Source organism: Recurvomyces mirabilis (assembly GCF_035927965.1).
Source record: "Recurvomyces mirabilis strain CCFEE 5264 chromosome Unknown scaffold_12, whole genome shotgun sequence".
NCBI lineage: Eukaryota > Fungi > Ascomycota > Dothideomycetes > Mycosphaerellales > Teratosphaeriaceae > Recurvomyces > Recurvomyces mirabilis.
This window is the reverse complement of record NW_027041946.1, coordinates 528,626-547,323: the sequence shown is the minus strand read 5'-3', so window position 1 is coordinate 547,323 and position 18,698 is coordinate 528,626. Positions and strand designations below refer to the sequence as shown.

The following is an 18,698-nucleotide window of genomic DNA, read 5'->3' as shown; positions in this document are numbered from 1 at the left end:
GCAGTATGGTAGTGGTTTGCGTAGTGGGCTGGCGGGCACTGATTGGGAGAGATAGTGGTATCTTATCAGCTGGGTGCCAAAAGGGTAAGGCGGCAGATCCATCCTGTAGAAACGCGCCACTGCCAAGGATCAGTACAAGCATACGCAGCCTTCCAGAAGGCCACTGTCTTTGGGCGCTTGGAACGAGATTCGAGAGCCATTGGGATTCTTATCTGTTTAATGCTACCAAGTGGGTTCAAGTAATGTAGCACGAGCACGAAACCACGAGCTGAAGTTGAGTAGCGCACGTCTAATGAGGACGTGTTAGCAAACAGAAACACAGCCATTGGTGGTCGGTTATAGGTTGATCCGAGCCGCTTGGTCTACTATCTGCATCCTTATCAGTATCTCCTTCAGCCTCTACAGCCATACATGCGTCCAGCAGAGTGACACAAACGGTCAGATCCTCGGAGAAAGCTGTCTTTCCTTTTTCGTTGGGCATGCAGCTCTATAGCGCGTCTGGGACCACTATGCCGAGCCGCACGTTGGACTCGATAGTGTTCCCTTCTCCGGCCGTCTGGTATTGGATTGCAGCTGGGGTTGGCTAAATGGCTCGTGGTAGGTCGATCTGCTACAGAGGCATCATGCCGAGTGGCTTGGCTTCATATTTGTCTCTTACTGTAGATCTCCGATAACACTACTGGTTGGTATCCTTTGCTTTGTTGATCGGTCTTCATCCTTCCCTTCCCTCAGTCGTGAGGCAATTCGCTCGTCGCTGGTACTGATCGCGACATACTAACGAAGTCGCAACCATGTGGGCGAGCTCAACTAGCAACAGCGAGTGGAATGATCCAGAGGCAAACAAGCTGCCTGAGAAGGTGGAGCAGCTAAAGGAGAAGAACGAGCTTCCTAAGGACACGAAGAGGAAGCGGGTGGTAGTGGTTGGCCTAGGAATGGTCGGCATTTCATTCATCGAGAAGCTCATGAAGTTCGATGTGAAGAGAAGAGAGTACGATGTTATTGTGATTGGAGAAGAGCCGCATCTCGCATACAACAGAGTTGGCTTGACCAGCTTCTTCCAGCACAGAGAGGTTGAGAATCTCTATCTCAACCCGGCAAGCTGGTATGCATCGATGCCAGAGGGAAGCTTGAGCTATCATCTCAACACACTAGTCACAGCAATCGACACCGAGAAGAAGAACGTTGAGACATCCAAGGGTGACACAGTACCATACGATATCCTGGTACTGGCGACCGGCTCAGATGCTTTGCTACCCCGACACACACCTGGCCATGACGCCAAAGGTGTCTTCGTCTACCGCACGATCGAGGACCTTGAGAAGCTTATTCAGTTCTCAGCAACAAAGAAGGGCACGACAGGGGCAGTGGTTGGTGGAGGTCTACTTGGCCTGGAAGCTGCCAAGGCAATGATGGATTTGGAGGAGTTCAGCAAAGTCAAACTCATCGAGCGCAATCGATGGGTGCTGAGTCGGCAGCTTGATGGCGATGCAGGCAGCATGGTTGTGGAGCAGGTACGAGCTCTTGGCTTGGATGTCCTTCTCAGTAAAAGAGTGGGCAAGATCAAGGTGGACGAGGACAACTCTGTCACTGGTGTTACATTCGAGGACGGTGAGTCCATGGATTGCACATGTATATGCTTCGCCATCGGCATAAAGGCACGAGACGAGCTGGCGCGAAAGGCTGGCATCAAATGTGCCGATCGAGGCGGTGGAATCATAGTTAACCCAGATCTCTCCACCTCAGCAGCAGACGTCTACGCAGTTGGAGAGTGTGCTAGCTGGGACAATCAGACCTTTGGCCTTATCGCACCAGGTGTAGAGATGGCAGATGTGCTTGCGTTCAACCTCACACAAGCTAAAGCACACTCGCCAAGACAATTCAAGTCACCAGATCTCAGCACAAAGCTCAAGCTTCTTGGTGTAGAGGTGGCCAGTTTCGGCGACTTCTTTGCGGATCGTGATGGGCCCAAGGATGCGCCAACGAAGCGACACCCCAAGAAGGAGGACAGCGCAGACAGCAAGATGAAGGGCTTGACAGAGGGTCCACCACCTTCTCCCGTCAAGGCGCTGACGTATAAGGATCCTTTTCAACAAATCTACAAGAAGTACCTTTTCACAATGGATGGCAAGTATCTACTCGGCGGCATGATGATTGGTGATACCAAAGACTACGTGAAGCTGGTGCCGATGGTCAAGAACAAGAAACAGCTCGAAGTCCCTCCGAGTGAGTTCATTGTAGGCGCTAGCAAAGGCGAAGACGATGGTGATGACCTTGAGGACGACACTCAGATCTGCTCCTGCCACAACGTGCTCAAAGGTGACGTGACCAAGGCAGTCAAGGACGGCACCTGCAAATCAATTGGCGACGTGAAATCGTGCACCAAAGCTGGCACTGGCTGCGGTGGTTGTATGCCGCTGGTCCAGACGATCTTCAACAAGACTATGACTTCCATGGGCCAGGAGGTCAAGAACCATCTATGCCCACACTTTGAGTACTCCCGAGCCGATCTGTTCAACATCATCTATGTCAAGAAGCTACAGAAATTCGAGGAAATCATGACACAGTGCGGCAAGGATCCCGAATCCCTTGGTTGCGAGGCGTGCAAGCCTGCTATTGGTTCGATCACGGCATCACTCTACAACAAGCACATCCTGGACGACGACAGACGAGGTCTTCAAGACACCAATGATCGCTTCTTGGCAAACATTCAACGCAACGGCACTTTCTCTGTCGTACCACGTATGGCGGGTGGTGAGGTCACGGCCGACAAGCTCATCATTATCGGCACTGTGGCGAAGAAGTATGGTCTCTACTGCAAAGTTACTGGTGGTCAGCGGATCGATCTCTTCGGTGCTAAGAAGCATGATCTCCCGGGTATCTGGCAAATGCTCGTCGACGGCGGTATGGAGTCGGGACACGCCTATGCCAAATCCCTACGCACAGTGAAATCATGCGTAGGTACATCATGGTGCCGTTTCGGTATCGGCGACAGTGTTGGTATGGCTGTCAGGCTGGAAGAGCGGTACAAGAGTATTCGTGGCCCTCATAAATTCAAGGGTGGTGTATCTGGTTGTGTGCGAGAATGTGCTGAGGCGCAGAATAAGGACTTTGGTCTAATTGCCACTGAGAAGGGGTTCAACATTTTCGTTGGCGGCAATGGTGGTGCGAAGCCTCGACACTCAGAGCTCCTGGCGAAGGACGTGCCGCCCGATGATGTTATCACAATACTCGACCGATACCTGAGCTTCTACATCCGGACGGCCGACAAACTGCAACGAACAGCTCGGTGGGTGGAGAATCTGCCCGGGGGCATCAAGTATCTGCGGGAGGTCGTACTAGAGGATAAGCTCGGCATTTGCGCAGATCTCGAACAGCAGATGGAAGACCTCGTCGGCGCGTTCTTTTGCGAATGGACGGAAACGCTGAAGTCACCCGAACGGCTCAAGCTCTTCTCTCAGTTCGGTAATACAGACGAACAACAAGAATCCATGGACAAGGTAGAAGATCGAGGACAGCAGAGACCAGCTTTCTGGCCCAAAGATGCCGTGACAGAAGACTTTCGCGGTAAGCAGTGGACCTCTCTCAGCTGGCAGCCACTGGCAAGATCGGATCAATTCGCAGACACAGCTACGGGCACCAGCTTGGCCGTGAAGCGTGGAGATACCCAACTGGCCATCTTCAAGGTCAAGGGTAAGTACTACGCCAGTCAGCAGATGTGTCCTCACAAGCGTGCCTTCGTACTCAGCGATGGCTTGATCGGCGACGATAATAAGACCGATAAACTCTGGGTCAGCTGTCCCTACCACAAGCGTAACTACGAGCTCAAGGGTGATTCGGCGGGCAAATGTGGCAATGATGAAAGCGTCAGCATCGCCACTTTCCCCGTCGAAGCTCGAGAAGATGGGCTCGTGTATCTGAAGCTCCCGCCTGTCGAGGAGCTTGACGGTGTATTGGGGACCTCGAAGTGGAAGATTAAGAAGGAGGAGACCGAGACGGATGAGTTCGCTGCTGTCGATAAGAAGCTCAAGGCCATGAAGGGACGGAAGAGTTTCCAGGCTAGCCATCTGCCAAACGGGCTTGGTGAGAAGGCAAAGGCGGAAATGATATTGAGTGGTGGCGAAAAGGGCGCAAATGGTATGGATTGGTAGATCACCTCTGATTTCATGATTGGCGTTGAGATCTGTAGGAGCACTAGAAGCATTATCATTCAATGTGGGCATTAAGGCAATGCTTTCTATCGTTGTTCGAGTATACCCCAGCGCTCGTACCTTCCAAATTGAGTGCTTTCCACAACCGAGACGAAAGTCATCCATATGCTCACTATCTGTCGAGAGCTCGAGCAGACAAATTTCATTCCCCATTTAAATGGTCTTGCCGACGACCGTAAAGTAAAGTCGAACGCGGTGGCCTCTCGGCTATGTGCTGTACTCGACGGAGCGTTTTAGAATGCTTGCCTCGGTTCTCAATCGAAGACTTCTGCTGTTGATTGACACAGACGTCAAGACACATTGATTCTACGATTATATCTAGCTGTTCTGCAAGTATGGGTGGTCACACCATTGAATTCTACTACGACGTACGTCGCAAGAGATTCACGTGTAGAAAACGATGCTAACACACCGCTAGATATCGTGTCCATTCGCTTATATTGCCTCGACAAAGTAAGAACTTCAGACTTGGGGAGCAGTTCCTTGAACTGAACAATCATAGAATCGAAGCGCTAGCATCTCGTACTGGAGCAAACCTCATCTGGCGTCCAGTACTCCTGGGAGCGATCTACCGAGCAACAAGTGCACCACAAGGAGCAGCAGGATCAGCATCGGACGTATTCAATGCTACAAAGAAAGCTGTTTCTGGCCGGGCTTTCCAACGAACGATCAAGCGTCATGGTATAGATCATAACGACCCACCCAAACACCCTGTGAAGACTACGGCAGCTTTGAGATTGCTCTACTTCGTGAATCGTAATCAACGGCCTGCCCTGACCAAAGCACTCTTCCGCGCCTACTGGGTAGAAGGAAAGAATGTCTCAGATCAGCAGGTCCTGATTGACGTCGTCCAGCGATCTGGAATCAAGGAGGTCGAGGCTGTGGTCAACGCAATCAAAAACGGCAGTACTGAGTCACAATCTCAGCGAAAGCAGCTTGAGGAGTCAACAGATCTAGCCGTTAAACGAGGAGCGCCCGGCGTACCCTCATTCTGGATATCTGATGAGGTATGGACTGACAATGACGGTAAGCGAAAGCAAGGTAGACTGTACTGGGGTCAAGATAGGATGCAGTTCCTGGAAGCTGTTCTGCATGCCATGAACGAAGGCAAAGATGGGGCGCAGCTAGGCAGAATCTCGAGACCACTGCAATCATTGATACCGCATAGTGCCAGATCTTCGACTGTTCCTGATGGCCAGGAGGTCAAGCTAGAGTTCTGGTACGACTTCTCCTCGCCTTGGGCCTTCCTAGGCTGGACACAGCTTGATCGACTCCAGCGCAAGTATGGCTCGAGACTACACATAGAGATGAAACCGTTCTTGCTGGGTATCTTGTTCCGAGAGTGAGTCGCGAGCACATGGTCATATCCATCACGAGCTGACACCGGAGTACAGGATTGGTGCACCCAACACACCAATGTCAGCAATCAGCGAACAGAAGCGCAATTATACGAGACTTGATCACCTCGACTGGTGTCGATGGTGGAATGCAGTAAACCAGCAGGAAGGCAACTCCGACAAACAGATCGACTTCTACTGGGCTGACAAGTTCCCAATTCGTACGCCGACTGTTTTACGAGCTGTGCTGGTAGAGCCAAAGCTAGTAACGCCTCTCTGTAAGTCTTGGGGTCGAGAGCTCACGACCGCATTGTGCTGACTGACGATAGATCGTGGCTGCTGGGAGCAGAACCTCGACATGTCATCCGATGAAGTCGTACAGACAGTCATCGACAAGGCTGGCTTCGATGGCCGTAAGATTCTGGCACAAGCCAGTTCCGATCAGTACAAGAAAGCTCTTCGGGCCTTGACACAAGAAGCAAAGCAGATCGGGCTGTGTGGTGTGCCAAGCTATCGAGTCTCTCGAAGGAGCTCAGGTCAATCTTGGAAGCAGGCGGGAGATCTTGTCTGGGGCCAGGATGAATTGGCTGTGGTTGTAGACTTGATCTCTGGTGCCAGTGGCAGTGATGTCGCAAGCGTGCTTCCGATTGACGGGAGTAACCAACGGTGTAGTAAGCTGTAGCAATGGTATCTTGGTTGTCGACTAGTGTTTATGGTGATGTATCTGCTTGGACGTGCAAAAGTGCAAGCCGCGTACTTGACCTCCCCTTCCTGTGGTCGCATACAGTACTTTCATATTCGACAGCAGCCACCTCACCATATCGGTGCCTGCAGCCGTCTCGTCTCGTCTCGTCCGTTGTCGTGTAGATCCCTCAAGTCTAGACCAGAGAACTTACCACGGAGAGCAAAGGTAGTGTGACGTAGGCAGCCTTTCTGATCCCTGTCGAAGCAACGATCCTTGTCCACACGCGTCCACTCGTGTCACTTTCGTCCCACACCATCACTCGAAGAAGACATCGCGATGATAGACTAGAGTTCACGCCAACAAGCATAGCTGTGGCTTTTCGTCATATTGATGGGACTGCATCTGTGACGCCACCTAAACAAGGCAGAGGTGTTCACATGTGTAGTTTTATGGAACGGTAGGTTTGTTTGCGTTATCCTTTCGCCGCTACACCTTGTGTCATATCCATCTCAACCACGAAATCATCTCAACTACTATCACTCAATAACGTCCGTCAAGATGAAGGTCCTCGACAACACCATGGTGAACGTGGAGCTCTTCCCAGGCAAATCCGCCGAACAAGTCCAAGGCGAAGCTCAAGGACAAGTCAAAGACGCCGCCGGCAAAGCCCAAGGAGCAGCAAAAGACACCGCGGGCTCCGCCCAGAAGCAGAGCGAAGGCACTGCGCAAGAAGCTCAGAAGCAAGCCGGCAGCTATACCGACGCGGCCAAAGAACAAGCTTCTGGCTTACAGCAACAAGCTGGTGACTACCAGAAGCAAGGTTCGGAGTACATGAAGGGCATGGGAGATACGACTCATGAGCAGGGTAAAGCGTATGTAGATTCTGGGAGCAAGGCTGCGAACGATGCCTCGAAGCAGTATCTGCCTGAGAGCGCACACGGCGTTGCTGGACAAGCAATAAACTATGCCAGTGGCGCAGCTACAGATACTGTTGGCACACTTGGCGGAGCCGTGAAGGATGCCGGTGACACTGTCGGAAATGCTGGTATGTGATGCCTATCTTACACTCTTATACGCTCCCTCGTTGACTCCCATCAGGCTACAGCACAGTCGCAGGTCTAGGCAAGACGGGCTACAACCTCGCGAGCGGCCTCGGTGGCGCCGCAACTGGAGGAGCCCAGAAGACCGAGAAGGCTGCCACAGAAGGCGGTGAGAAAGCGAAGGAAGCAGCGTCGGAGGGTGGCGAGGAGGCGAAGAAGACGGCCGAGAGCTCGTCATAATTGTGTCTTCGTTTGACATCTGCATACAGCCTATTAAATCGAGCCGATAATGCAACTACGCAGGGCGCCCAGCCACACGTTGGCAGCGGTTTCCATGTTGCAACAGCTTCGCAGCTAGCCTCCAGATCCTTCGCTGCGCAGGAGCACGGCGGGTCTCAACGCTCTCCCGAGTCTGAGATCCCATCTTGGCTATCTGTCCACCGTATTCTCCTCGGCAAGAATCTTGTAGCAGACAATCGGCTGTCGGCGCAGACCACGTGCAAGTTCCAGTATCAGCTGTGGTCATTCGGACAACGTCCCGATCGATCATCTCAAGGCTCCCTCACAGCCCCCGTCTTCACGTCCTCGCTGTCGAAAGTCTCCAGCTCGACTTCATCAGTAAAACTCTCATCCCTCCTCTCACTCTCATCCCTGCTTCCACCACGAGTGCTCAAGCGATCTCGTCTACTCATCCCCTCAATCCTCCTCTCACTCCTCCTGACCCAGACCCACCAACCCCAAACCACCAACCCGGTAAGCGGCACCGCCACTACAAAGAAAACCCACAGCCACTTACTCACCACGCTGTCGCCACCAACACCCCAATTAAACATCTGCATCGAGAAGAAACTCGCCACCGCCGTGCTGGGCAAGAACACCATAGTCATGATCGCGATCGTCTTCATAGTAGCGTTATCCCGCAAGGCGGCCTCCATCATACGATGAGAGGACTCAGCGATAGCGAGGTTGAGTTGTTCATTACGCTGCTGGATTAGTGTCTGGATCGTTCGATGCGCACTCTCGATCCGTCGAGGAAGGGATATCATGTCATGAGACCAGGTCTCTATTTGATTCCTCATGGGCGCAAGAGCAGGCCAAGGCGTCGTGCCATGGCGATGGGCAGCCGTGACCACCTCGATGGAGTCCAGGATCTGACTCTGTAGATTCATTCTCCGTTCCAATGACAAGAGCCGCGAGGACTGGGCCTGGAGGACGCGCGTGATTGGAGTCAGCGTTCCAGCCCCAGCATCACCTGCTCCCGAATCACTCAAAGCCGACTCCACTTGATCGAGCCGAACAGCAATATCCTCCAACTCACCACTCACATACCTCGCCTGACTCCGCGCCACAGCTGCCGGAAGGCTAACAATCTGCATGCCCGAAGCCCGCCACCCAGAAATGACTTTCTCGCCCTGCATGATCTCCAGCGGATCCAAGAACCTCTCCTCTCGACCCAGTGCATTACGGTAGATATATGTACCCTTGACAATATGGCCCCTCCGCGACAAAGCAAGAGAGCAAAACGGTCCGGAATCTAGTGGTGTTTGTAGGATAAAACAAACTGGTTCGTCTATTAGAGCCGCGCAACCACCGGCGCGAGTAGGGAGGAGGTCGGTATAAGCTTGATGCTGCCAAAGTGCGTGTTCCAGTATTGCTTGAGTGAAAGGTTGACCGGGCTGCCATGGTTTGCTGGCTTGTGGGGCTGCTATGTGGCGGGTGGAGGAATGGGGTGATTCTTGTCGGTGCTCGAGGGTAAGGAGTCGGAGCGCGGGACATGGCGTGGAAGGGTACGAGGTGAACCATTCTTGTATCGCGTCCGGGTCGTCCAGAGTCAAGGTCGTGATCTGAGGGGCTGTCTTGTCTGCCCCGTCTGTGCAGTCGAAGTCGATACCGCGGACCTTCTGCTGAAGTCTGTGGACGGTGGAATGACGACGAGTTCCTTTCTTCTTATCGGCATCGTTCGTGATGTCTACCTCTGTCGTTGTGGGGTGGTGCTGCTTCATCGTGTTATCGTCAGGTCCTTGCTGTCCTGTGATTGCAACGCAGGTATCCCAAGAAGAACTCGCCAGTACGCTTTCGAATGGAATTCTCAAGTAGTGAGAACAGTACGATTCTATCCGCGGCGTTCATTTGTTCGTTGTATGATAGAGGTCTCAAGCAATCGAGTTCTGACCTGCTACCAAAGCAGTCTGTCGAGGCACAAACCACATCATGCGATCTTTGGAAGTCGGCCTTGTCTACCTCAAGTCGTATTTATGGAACTTCGGTGGAGGCGTCCATTCGATCGACGATAGAAAGCAAGAACCAGGACGATGCGCCTCCTGAAGTTCACCTCAATACTCAGCCTCGGGGCGCAGCCGTGGCCTGTGATTGGCTGCAGGGACCACATGAGGATAAACCACACCACACCACAGTTTTGCTTTATATTCATCAAGCCAGCAGAAGCGTCACAGTGAGAGGGAGTCTGGAAATCCATGTCGAGCAGCTAAGAATGCTAAGACAGCATTCGCTACAACGAGGACTAGACTACGCCTCAGCAGGCTCCAACTTAATCTCATTAGCAAACACAGGCTTCACCTCGTGGTCATCCTCCCTCTTCACATCACCACCAACCCCCGAACCAACAGTGCTAGCCCGTTTCGCCTCCTCCCCACCACCATCCAATACACTCTCCGTAGCACTCAACCGACTCCCACTCCCCAACGCCGTATGCCTCTTCGGCCTTCTAGCAGAACTACTCCCCCTCCTCACATGCCCCAGCGGCAACTTCCCCCCCTCACCCCCCTCCACCGCCACAACATTCACAGCAGGAGCAGGACCCGGCGTCGAACTCCGACTCGACCCCCTCGAATGCGACTCCGATCGCAAAAGCGCACTATCCCGTTTCCTATGCCCCCCCGTCTCCCTCCCCACCGAAGCAACCAAAGCCGCCGTCCTAATCCCCGGTTTCCACTCCCTTAGAGCAAGCCTCTCCAGATCGAGCTGCCGACGGCTTTTGGACGAGAAAAGACGGATGTTGCTCCAGCCTCGCCAGCCGGTCCACCATAACCATCCGCCTTCCCGCCTCGCGACTTCCCGTTTCCGGGCACGGACAAGTTTTCGTAAGTCGCCGCGGCGCGCATTCTCGCGCTCCCAGTATTCTAGACGGAAGTTCTCCCAGCCTTCGCGGAAGTCGGGGGAGAAGGGTTTGGGGAGTAGTAACAACTTGAGTACATCTCCCGAGGGCGCGATATCCTCTTCTATAAGCCCATGTCTCGTAGCATGCGCATTCCAGTGTTCCGTTGTCAGTCCAGCTTTCTTTTCACTCGATCCGGCAGCACTAGCTTCGATATCCTTTGGTAGGACCTGGAAATCCACTCGCTCTTCTCTAACCCACCCCGCCGCGTCCAACATCCCCACCCACCCTAGCACCTCGCCCAAAAATGACCCCTTGACAACCACGACTTTCATATTAAAACCCCTCAGTCCGCGATTCGTAGTCCCCACAAACCGTCTCGGCCAGCGTACGCCGCGTTCATATAACCCGGTCCCCCAGACAAGACACAACGTCACCACACCCCCACTCCACCCAAGTTTCTCCGTAGTCTCAATAACCCAGTATACACTCCCACCCACCCCCGAACCATCCTCGCGCGGCCGGAAGAAGAGGAGATAAGTGAATACGCTCAACCAGGCGGTGAGGAGGAAGAGCAGGAGGGTGTGGAGACGTAGACGGGAGCGGAGGGAGAGGTATTGGAGGCGGAGGGAGGACTCGAGGATGAGGAGGTTGAGGTAGATTTGGGGTGGGGAGGAGGGGAGGGCGTCGCGGGGGTCGGGGGAGGTCGAGGTCGAGGTGGAGGTGGTGGACGGGGTGTGGTTGGGTGGGAGGTGCGGGGTTGTGATGGGGTTGCTGGGTGATGGGGAGGAGGATTTGGCTGCTTTGGCTACTTGGGAGGGGGAGATGTTGGGAGGTGGCTTTTGGGGGGTCGTGTTAGTCAATAGTCTGGGACTGTTATGTAAGGGTAGTGGGGTAGTGGGTTGGGACATACGGCGCCTTTGACGATCTGGTCAAGCTTGTTGTCCGTCATTGTGAGGTTTGGTAGGACTGCCGCGTAGACGATCGCCAGACAGCAGTCGAGGTACTGAGGCTATCGCATAGCACGTGATTATCAGCTCTGAGGAAGCTGGACGGATGGGTGGAGGAAGGCACTACTGTCGCTCGCGCAAAGTGAAAGTGAATGGCGGGCAGAGACGAAAGTGGTTCGGGCCAATATCGGAAGGAGCCAACGGACCGGCGTTAAGGGCTCCACAATCGCCGTGTTCCTTGCAGGCGAGATTTCACGTTGAAGCCACTCACCGATCCGAGGCCCTACTAGTTACTAAAATACTCGTCATCGGTTGTCGTCGTACGAGAGACACTATTATTATTAAATATTGCTAGGAAAATATGGCTGCCTGAATAGAAAACGCCACCATGCTGTCTGTCCGGATGAAGTGACTTTCCGTCCCCGTGCGAAGATCGTCTGTTACTGTATATCATCTGCTGCTCTGGTAGACGAGCATGAAAGTCGTGGCGCATCTATCCGCCTCACTGCTTGCCTTACCAGCTACGCTTCGCTCGACACTTTTGCTTGCCTCGCTGTATCCGTTGAAGGGAGCGAGTACTGCGGATCTACCACTACCGGCGCCTGGACAATACTCATATATCGGGAACACGGCCGGATACGCCCATTCATACTCGATCATGGCCTCAGCACCGACCGAAGAGGATGCGCGGCGGGAAGGTAGCAGTAGTAGTAGTGGTGGTGGTGGCGGTGGGCAGAAAGCCATGCTAGCCCGCAACCGCAAAGAGCAGGAGGCTTCGCGACAAGAGGCACAGGGGCAGACTGGCTCCTCCAAACCCGGCATGTTTCCCATGTCTTACAAGGAAGGCCTGTCGCAATGGTGGGCAGGCCTGAGTCCAGCAGTGACCGAGCATAAAGTCCTGTCATATGTGCCATATCTTCGGCAACCACCTACACAGATGCATACGGGTGCGCCGGAGCAGAAAGCCCACGGAGCGAATATGGAGGTCGATCGGAGTTCGGACAAGGAAGCATCACCCGTGAAGACGGACAGTAATACCGATCCTTATGGGCCTAGGATGTGGCATTCCAATCTCGTGCAGTTGGGAGGCAAGAACAGGTACCTGAACGAGTTCTCAGTGGAGAGGTTGGGCGAAGTCAACGCCAATAATCTAGTTATGATACATGGCTATGGAGCGGGACTAGGATTCTTCTACAAGCAATTCGATGCACTTTCTCGATTACCGAACTGGAAACTGTACGCGCTAGACCTCCTAGGCATGGGCCGAAGCTCCCGACCATCCTTCCGCATCCAAGCGAAAGACCGAGAAGGCAAAGCGCGCGAGGCGGAGAACTGGTTCATCGACGCTCTAGAGGAGTGGCGAATCAAGCGCGGCATCGAAAAGATGACATTAATGGGACATTCGCTCGGAGGATACATGGCCGTCTGCTACGCCCTCAAGTACCCAGGCCATCTCGACAAACTCATCCTCGCCAGCCCTGTAGGCGTACCAGAGGATCCCTACGCCATCAACGACGACGGCCCAACACCAGCCGAAGCGAACGCCATGGCCAAAGAATTCGCCGAAAGCCAAGACGAGGCTGTCAACGGAGCGAGCAAAGCCGATGGGAACAATTTCCTCAACCAAAAGGACAAACGTGAAGCCGAGCAACAACAGCAAAACGGCGGCCGCGAACCCCCTCCGCGGAAAAGACCCTACAGCAAATGGCTAACCACCCTCTGGGACGCCAACATCTCCCCCTTCTCCCTCGTCCGGCTCTCCGGGCCCCTGGGACCCCGTTTAGTCTCGGGTTGGACGAGTCGTCGTTTCGGCCACTTACCTTCTGAGGAGGCAGAGGCGTTGCACGATTATTCCTACTCTCTCTTCCGACAACGTGGGTCGGGGGAGTACGCGCTAGCTTATATCCTTGCTCCGGGGGCTTTTGCGCGCTCGCCGCTTATTAGGAGGATTCAGGGGGTGGGGAGGCAATACCTTGGTCCTCACCCGGTCCCTGAGCCCGACACCTCCACTGTGAACGGTGAGAGCGATGGCACGACCGCGCAACGCCTCCGCGAAACGGGTATCCCCATCGTCTTCTACTACGGCAGCCACGACTGGATGGATATCCAAGGTGGGCGGGACGCGAAAGTGAAGTGTGATGCTGATGCTCGAAGGGCTTTAGCTGGGGCTTCGGAGCGGGAAAAGCGGATGGAGAATGGAGGGGTTAAGGTGAGGGTGATTGATAAGGCGGGCCATCATGTTTATCTTGACGGGTGTGAGCAGTTTAATCAGGAGGTGGTGGGGGAGATGAGGGATGTGGAGGTTAGGCAGGGGAGGTTAAGGCGGGTTGGGGAGGGGGTGTAGTGAGGTGGGGTGCAGTATGATGTTATGGGTGGGAAGGGTGATGTGATGGGGTTTGATTTAGCGTAGGTGTTGTTCTGGGGTATGCCGCATGTGCTTGATAGATTTGCTTCCATTTGCTTTGCTTTGCGGCTTGAAACCAAGACGTGCGTGGGGTGTATGTAGGTGATCCACAGCTGAGAAGGCACTTGGTATAGATAGATCTCTTTTCGATAGAGCGAACCATGCAGGTTAAGCGTCTAGGGGACTTTGCCTATCACGCTACATCGTTGCCTGACGACTGGCCCAGATCGAGTCCGCCTGACGTGATGGCTCCATGCGAGTCTCCATGGGATGTCTAAACCAGGCTGGATTGTCCATCATATAGCGGGATATGCTGTCGAGCAGCTGTTGGTGTAAGTACCTCGTCAAGTAGGACCTTCTACGGTTCATAATAAAGCCTCGGCCTTCTCGTGGATTTGAGGAGTCGTCGTCGTCGCCGACAAATCCGTTGCGGACGTCGTTTTCGACCTTTTGTGTTGGTTGGGGCGACGGATCGTGCGGTCATGATGCCAAACAGTCGTCGCACAGGACACTATACCGTTGACGGCGAGCTTTTACTCTCCTCCCTTTGACCGGTCTGACCTAGACTGATCCCCCCCCCATCATCATCATCACTACTAGCATCCCCCACCCCCAAAGCCACCCGACACTCCGCCCCCCAAAAGTCCCTCCCAGGCCACTCATACCTTCGATAAACCACCCTCATCTTCTCAACCATCTCTTCATCAAAATAGGCTTCGGCATCAACAACATCAGAAAGACCAGAAGAATCGACCATCCAGTTCAGATCCAGGAACTTCTGTCGCCATTCTTGCGAGATTTCTATGACGGGTCGAGGAGGAATAGTGCCGGATAGGCGGTTATATCGACATGAAAGGCGGACACTGTGCCTCGCCTATTGCTAGATGGATGGAGCAGTTGCGTTTGCTCATCGTGTCTTTGATTTCTCGGGCCATACCTGCGATTGGTCAATCAATCAATCAATCAATCAGTCAATCGCTCGCCTGTCAATCACACCATAGAACAGTATGACACAAGATGCATTGCTTCACCCACCTGTCTCCGTATCAACTACCAACATCCCTCCCAAAACAATCATTCTGCACCGTCAGCACAACCTCCTCCTCCCTAACATCCGCATGACCCCAACTCCTCGTCCGTGATGGCGATACCGAAAGGATCGAAAGGAATGAACTTCCCTATTCCAGTCCGGTCTGAAAGAATTAATGGCGGACTTCTGAGGAGCGAGATGGACTTCTTCGCTAGGGTGGTTGACATAAGGCAGGTGCGCCATGAGATCGATAACAGTAGCTGATTTCCTCGTGCCGGATGGGAGTTGCCAGCCCGGTGGCCGCGTAGTCAAGACCGCGAGGGGGATGTTCGCCATCTGGAGGATGGTGGCGTAGAGGTTGTGTGTAGCTGTGTAGCTAGTACAGTGGCTTCTTGGTCGTAGATCATTGTGCGGCGTGATATGCGAGAAAGGAAGGGTCATCCACATGTGTGCTTCGAGGAATCCGAGAAGAGGGTAAGTCGTCAATGGGGGTTTAGTGGTTGCCCCACTCAGATGTACAACAAGATCAGCTCTTGTACGGTGAAGTCGCAGTGGATCTCGAGACTCATCTAAATATATCATAGTGCTATACAACATACACAGCAGACCCCCCCTCCCCTTCTAAGCTCCACCGCCAGCAGCCCGCCGCTCACTCTTCCCGAACGCTTCTCCTTCCTCCTCCTCCTCCTCCCCAATGCGTAACCCACCCCCCACAAACTCCCTCTCCCCTTCCCCCTTCCCCTCAAACCTCCCCCAAGCCTCCTCAACCCCCCTCCTAACAAACTTTCCCTTAGCCTCCCACCCCTCCAGCTCCCCCCCTCGATCCTCTCCACTCTGCAAAACATCCCAACACCTCGGATCCCCGACCCTCGCGAGCTGCGTAGCCAACCTCTCCACCGTACCGAACCGGGGCATCCATCCTAGCCTCGCCGGACCTCCGCCATCGTCGCTGTGGTCGTGGCTCAGATCGGATGGCGAAGTTGCGGATGCAAGGGTGGCAGGAGCGGGAGAGGTAGAGGAGACGGCCTGCATATCAGTGAAATGCCTGAACGCCCAATCCAACAACTCCAACCCCCTCTTCCGTTGCGAAGCCGCAGCTTCAGAATCTATATTCGCCCCCGAGGAATCTAAGGCATGCATCCCCGCCTGCACGAAAACAAGGATAAGCCGATCATACGTCAGTGCCGTCGGCTTGACCCGTAAAGCGAGTAGTTCCGAAACCAAGAAAGAAGCCAGGTTCTCGTCCGGCGGGTCGGCGACGCGACAGCCGCGGAGGAGGAGGTTGAAGGTCTCGATGTTGGCGAATGGGCGTTGTTGGGTGGCGGATGCTGGGGCAGAAGGGCCAGGGATGAAGGTATGGATTTGTTTGTACACGTTCAAAGCTTCCTGGAGATTACGCTGGTGGACGTAAGATTCTATGATGAGATTTAGAGCCGCGATGGGGATCTTGCGGTTTTCCTTGTGGAGGTCTAGGAGGGTGTTGAGGGCAAAGGCTGTGAAGACGGGTTTATCCCTGAGGTAGAGGAATAGGGTCCGTGTTTCTGCTTGGGAGGGGGGTGGGAGCTTCTTCTCCAGGGCCATGATTGTTAGGGTTGTCAGGGCGCGTTTGAGGTCCGGGGGGGTGGTGGTGAGGTAGCAGGTTGTGAGGAGTTGGTAGTGGATTGGTGTGAAGGCGGTGCCTCGTTTGGACAAGTGCGAAAAGACGTCTGTGGCTAGGACTGCGTCGCCGGCTTGTGAGGCGGTTGTCAAGACGTTCAGGCAGATTCCTGAGGCGGGGCGCATGTAGCCTGTTCGCACCTGGCTGTTCCAGATATGTGCCGTGCAGGCATGGTGGCGATGGGAACTACTGGCGTCGAGGAGGGTATACCATAACACCCGACTGAGGTTCAGCTCTCCAGCATCGTATCGCTGTCGCATGATACGGTATGCCTCCACGATCTCTCCCGCTGCGGAAAGCATGTAGACACTCATATCCAGCAACCAAGACTGCACCACCACCCCACTCCCCTGCATCTCGTCGATCTTCCTCAGAGCCGCTTCGAAAGACCCTTCTCGGAGTAAACCAGCAGCGACATCATGTGCACCATCATCAGCCAATTGATACCATCGCGCACGCATATACTCCAGCACATCCGCGCGGAGCAAATGATCTGGATGCACGGCCAGAACTTTGAGGATAGCATGGCATGTGGCCGAATCCATCTGCAGGCCTGCTTGGGCCATTTCCTCTAGATACTCGATCACGCGCCAGGCAGCGCCGTCGTCGTGGGAGGTGTTGGATAAAATTAAGGCGTTGTAGAGCTGTAGACTCGGCTTCTCCTTCCGATCTCGTAGTAGCATCTCTACCAGATCCCACGTCTCCTTGGTCTTGCCATTGGCTGCTAGGGTGCGTAGACGAGTGTAGAGGTAAGGTGTAGGTTGTCTTGTCAGACTCTCGCGTTCGGCTAGGGCTTTTCGGTGGATGTCGTATGCATGCTGGCGTCTGGGAACAGGCTTCGCTCTTGCTGCAGCGTCTCGGCCGTACAGCACAGTGTCTTCACTCGGTCCATCATGCGATATTGTAGGGCTACGTGCTGCTGCTTGCGCCGAGTATGCGCGTTGCTGCCCACGGGCGGGTCGGCGATCAGTCTGGCATTGGAGTATTCTGCGTAGAGATCGTCCAGTATTCACTTGGGTCCATGCTGGGCAAAGGCATTGCCATAACGGGTCAATGGCAAGCTTTGCAATGGACATGGCATTGTCAATGAAGGCTGTCGCATGTGACAATTCAAGTGAGCTCCAAATTTTTGTTGATTGTTGCAGTCCAAGGGTGAGGTGTTGTTTTCTTGGTCTCATTAATAAGAGATGGAGCGAAGCGCGAATCCCCAATTAGGCATGGGACACACACTTTCTCAAATACTTTCCAAATGGGACTTTGAGAGTACGTGTGGAATCGGAAAGCCAGCGCGATTCTGGACATGGTAATAAAACTGCAATAAAGCATCGAATGCGGAAGTTGGGTTTTTGAGGGCAGGATATCCAGCAGGCGGACCATCACGTGACATGGTAGATTTATCGTGTCAACTTGGTTAAATAATTTTGAAACACCATTTTGACACTGGAGCTAACATCAGAAGGCTAGCGCGATTCCTGACATATGGAAAAGATGTGAAAATATGATCGTTTGGAGAAGTTGTGACATTGTACAGCAACTTTGTCAAATAATTTTCGTTTACAAGTTCAACGCCAGTTTTGGCATCGGCAAGCCAGCGCGATTCTAAGCATGTCGAAAAGAGGTCAAAAGTGAATTGTTTGGCTGAAGGTAATGTTGTGCACTAGCAACCCATTCGACGACCGGGCCGAAGATTCAGAAAATCCAGCGGTATACAAAATGAATTGACCTCTCAACATGCTGCAAGCAAGATGGTTAGTTGTCCAAGTATGTATCTCTGCAGTACCAGGTACATACATGTATGTATGTATGCATGCTTGTGTCGTTAGCGTGCCTTGCAAGAGCTATCTTGCTCCTACCTGCCCTCTATGTACTTTACCAGATATCATGCTAGAAGATCGTAGGATACACATCTTCGGGTTGCCGTCCGATACAGGTACATAGGATTGGGGCAGAATCAACCTGTACTATGCACGAGCACGTGGTGAAGTTTCGGTTGTGATGTGCTCTTGCCTCGCAGCCATGCCATCTTCAAGACTCCTTCCGTGGTAGAAAAGACGATATCATGAGACCCGGACGAGTAAGCCAGAAAGGTTCTCGTCGTCGAAAATTAGCCACCAGCTCACTGTTACGCCTATGCTGGGAGAATATGTTGCTCCTTCCTCGTCTCATCTCAACTAGCACGTGGCGAGATGCCCGCATAGTAGGTATTGCATAGAGCATGTAGATATGATGACAACACCTTCTTGACTAGCAGATTTTGATGGAAATTCTGCTT

General features: G+C 53.5%; 7 protein-coding genes across 7 annotated transcripts; 4 read left to right on the top strand and 3 right to left on the bottom strand.

Annotated features, from left to right (window-relative positions):
* Window positions 1–791: 791 nt before the first annotated feature.
* LTS14_005228 (uncharacterized protein) lies at window positions 792–4,148 on the top strand (the record flags this gene model as incomplete). Its single annotated transcript, XM_064837926.1, has 1 exon — window positions 792–4,148. One exon carries the CDS (start codon window positions 792–794, stop codon window positions 4,146–4,148), a length of 3,357 nt encoding a protein of 1,118 aa, XP_064694630.1.
* A 395-nt stretch (window positions 4,149–4,543) lies between these two features.
* On the top strand, window positions 4,544–6,227 carry LTS14_005227 (uncharacterized protein; the record flags this gene model as incomplete). Its single annotated transcript, XM_064837925.1, has 5 exons — window positions 4,544–4,576; window positions 4,627–4,661; window positions 4,711–5,550; window positions 5,603–5,823; window positions 5,875–6,227. 5 exons carry the CDS (start codon window positions 4,544–4,546, stop codon window positions 6,225–6,227), a joined length of 1,482 nt encoding a protein of 493 aa, XP_064694629.1.
* A 561-nt stretch (window positions 6,228–6,788) lies between these two features.
* Window positions 6,789–7,510, top strand: LTS14_005226 (uncharacterized protein; the record flags this gene model as incomplete). Its single annotated transcript, XM_064837924.1, has 2 exons — window positions 6,789–7,275; window positions 7,329–7,510. The coding sequence occupies 2 exons, from the start codon at window positions 6,789–6,791 to the stop codon at window positions 7,508–7,510; spliced, it is 669 nt and encodes a 222-aa protein (XP_064694628.1).
* Window positions 7,511–7,821: 311 nt separating this feature from the next.
* LTS14_005225 (uncharacterized protein) lies at window positions 7,822–9,273 on the bottom strand (the record flags this gene model as incomplete). Its single annotated transcript, XM_064837923.1, has 2 exons — window positions 7,822–8,039; window positions 8,067–9,273. The coding sequence occupies 2 exons, from the start codon at window positions 9,271–9,273 to the stop codon at window positions 7,822–7,824; spliced, it is 1,425 nt and encodes a 474-aa protein (XP_064694627.1).
* A 523-nt stretch (window positions 9,274–9,796) lies between these two features.
* SPO7 (Nem1-Spo7 phosphatase regulatory subunit) lies at window positions 9,797–11,337 on the bottom strand (the record flags this gene model as incomplete). The annotated part of the gene is made up of 2 exons (XM_064837922.1): window positions 9,797–11,224; window positions 11,299–11,337. The coding sequence occupies 2 exons, from the start codon at window positions 11,335–11,337 to the stop codon at window positions 9,797–9,799; spliced, it is 1,467 nt and encodes a 488-aa protein (XP_064694626.1).
* A 473-nt stretch (window positions 11,338–11,810) lies between these two features.
* Window positions 11,811–13,679, top strand: LTS14_005223 (uncharacterized protein; the record flags this gene model as incomplete). The annotated part of the gene is made up of 1 exon (XM_064837921.1): window positions 11,811–13,679. One exon carries the CDS (start codon window positions 11,811–11,813, stop codon window positions 13,677–13,679), a length of 1,869 nt encoding a protein of 622 aa, XP_064694625.1.
* A 1,711-nt stretch (window positions 13,680–15,390) lies between these two features.
* LTS14_005222 (uncharacterized protein) lies at window positions 15,391–17,502 on the bottom strand (the record flags this gene model as incomplete). Its single annotated transcript, XM_064837920.1, has 1 exon — window positions 15,391–17,502. One exon carries the CDS (start codon window positions 17,500–17,502, stop codon window positions 15,391–15,393), a length of 2,112 nt encoding a protein of 703 aa, XP_064694624.1.
* Between the last annotated feature and the right edge of the window lie 1,196 nt (window positions 17,503–18,698).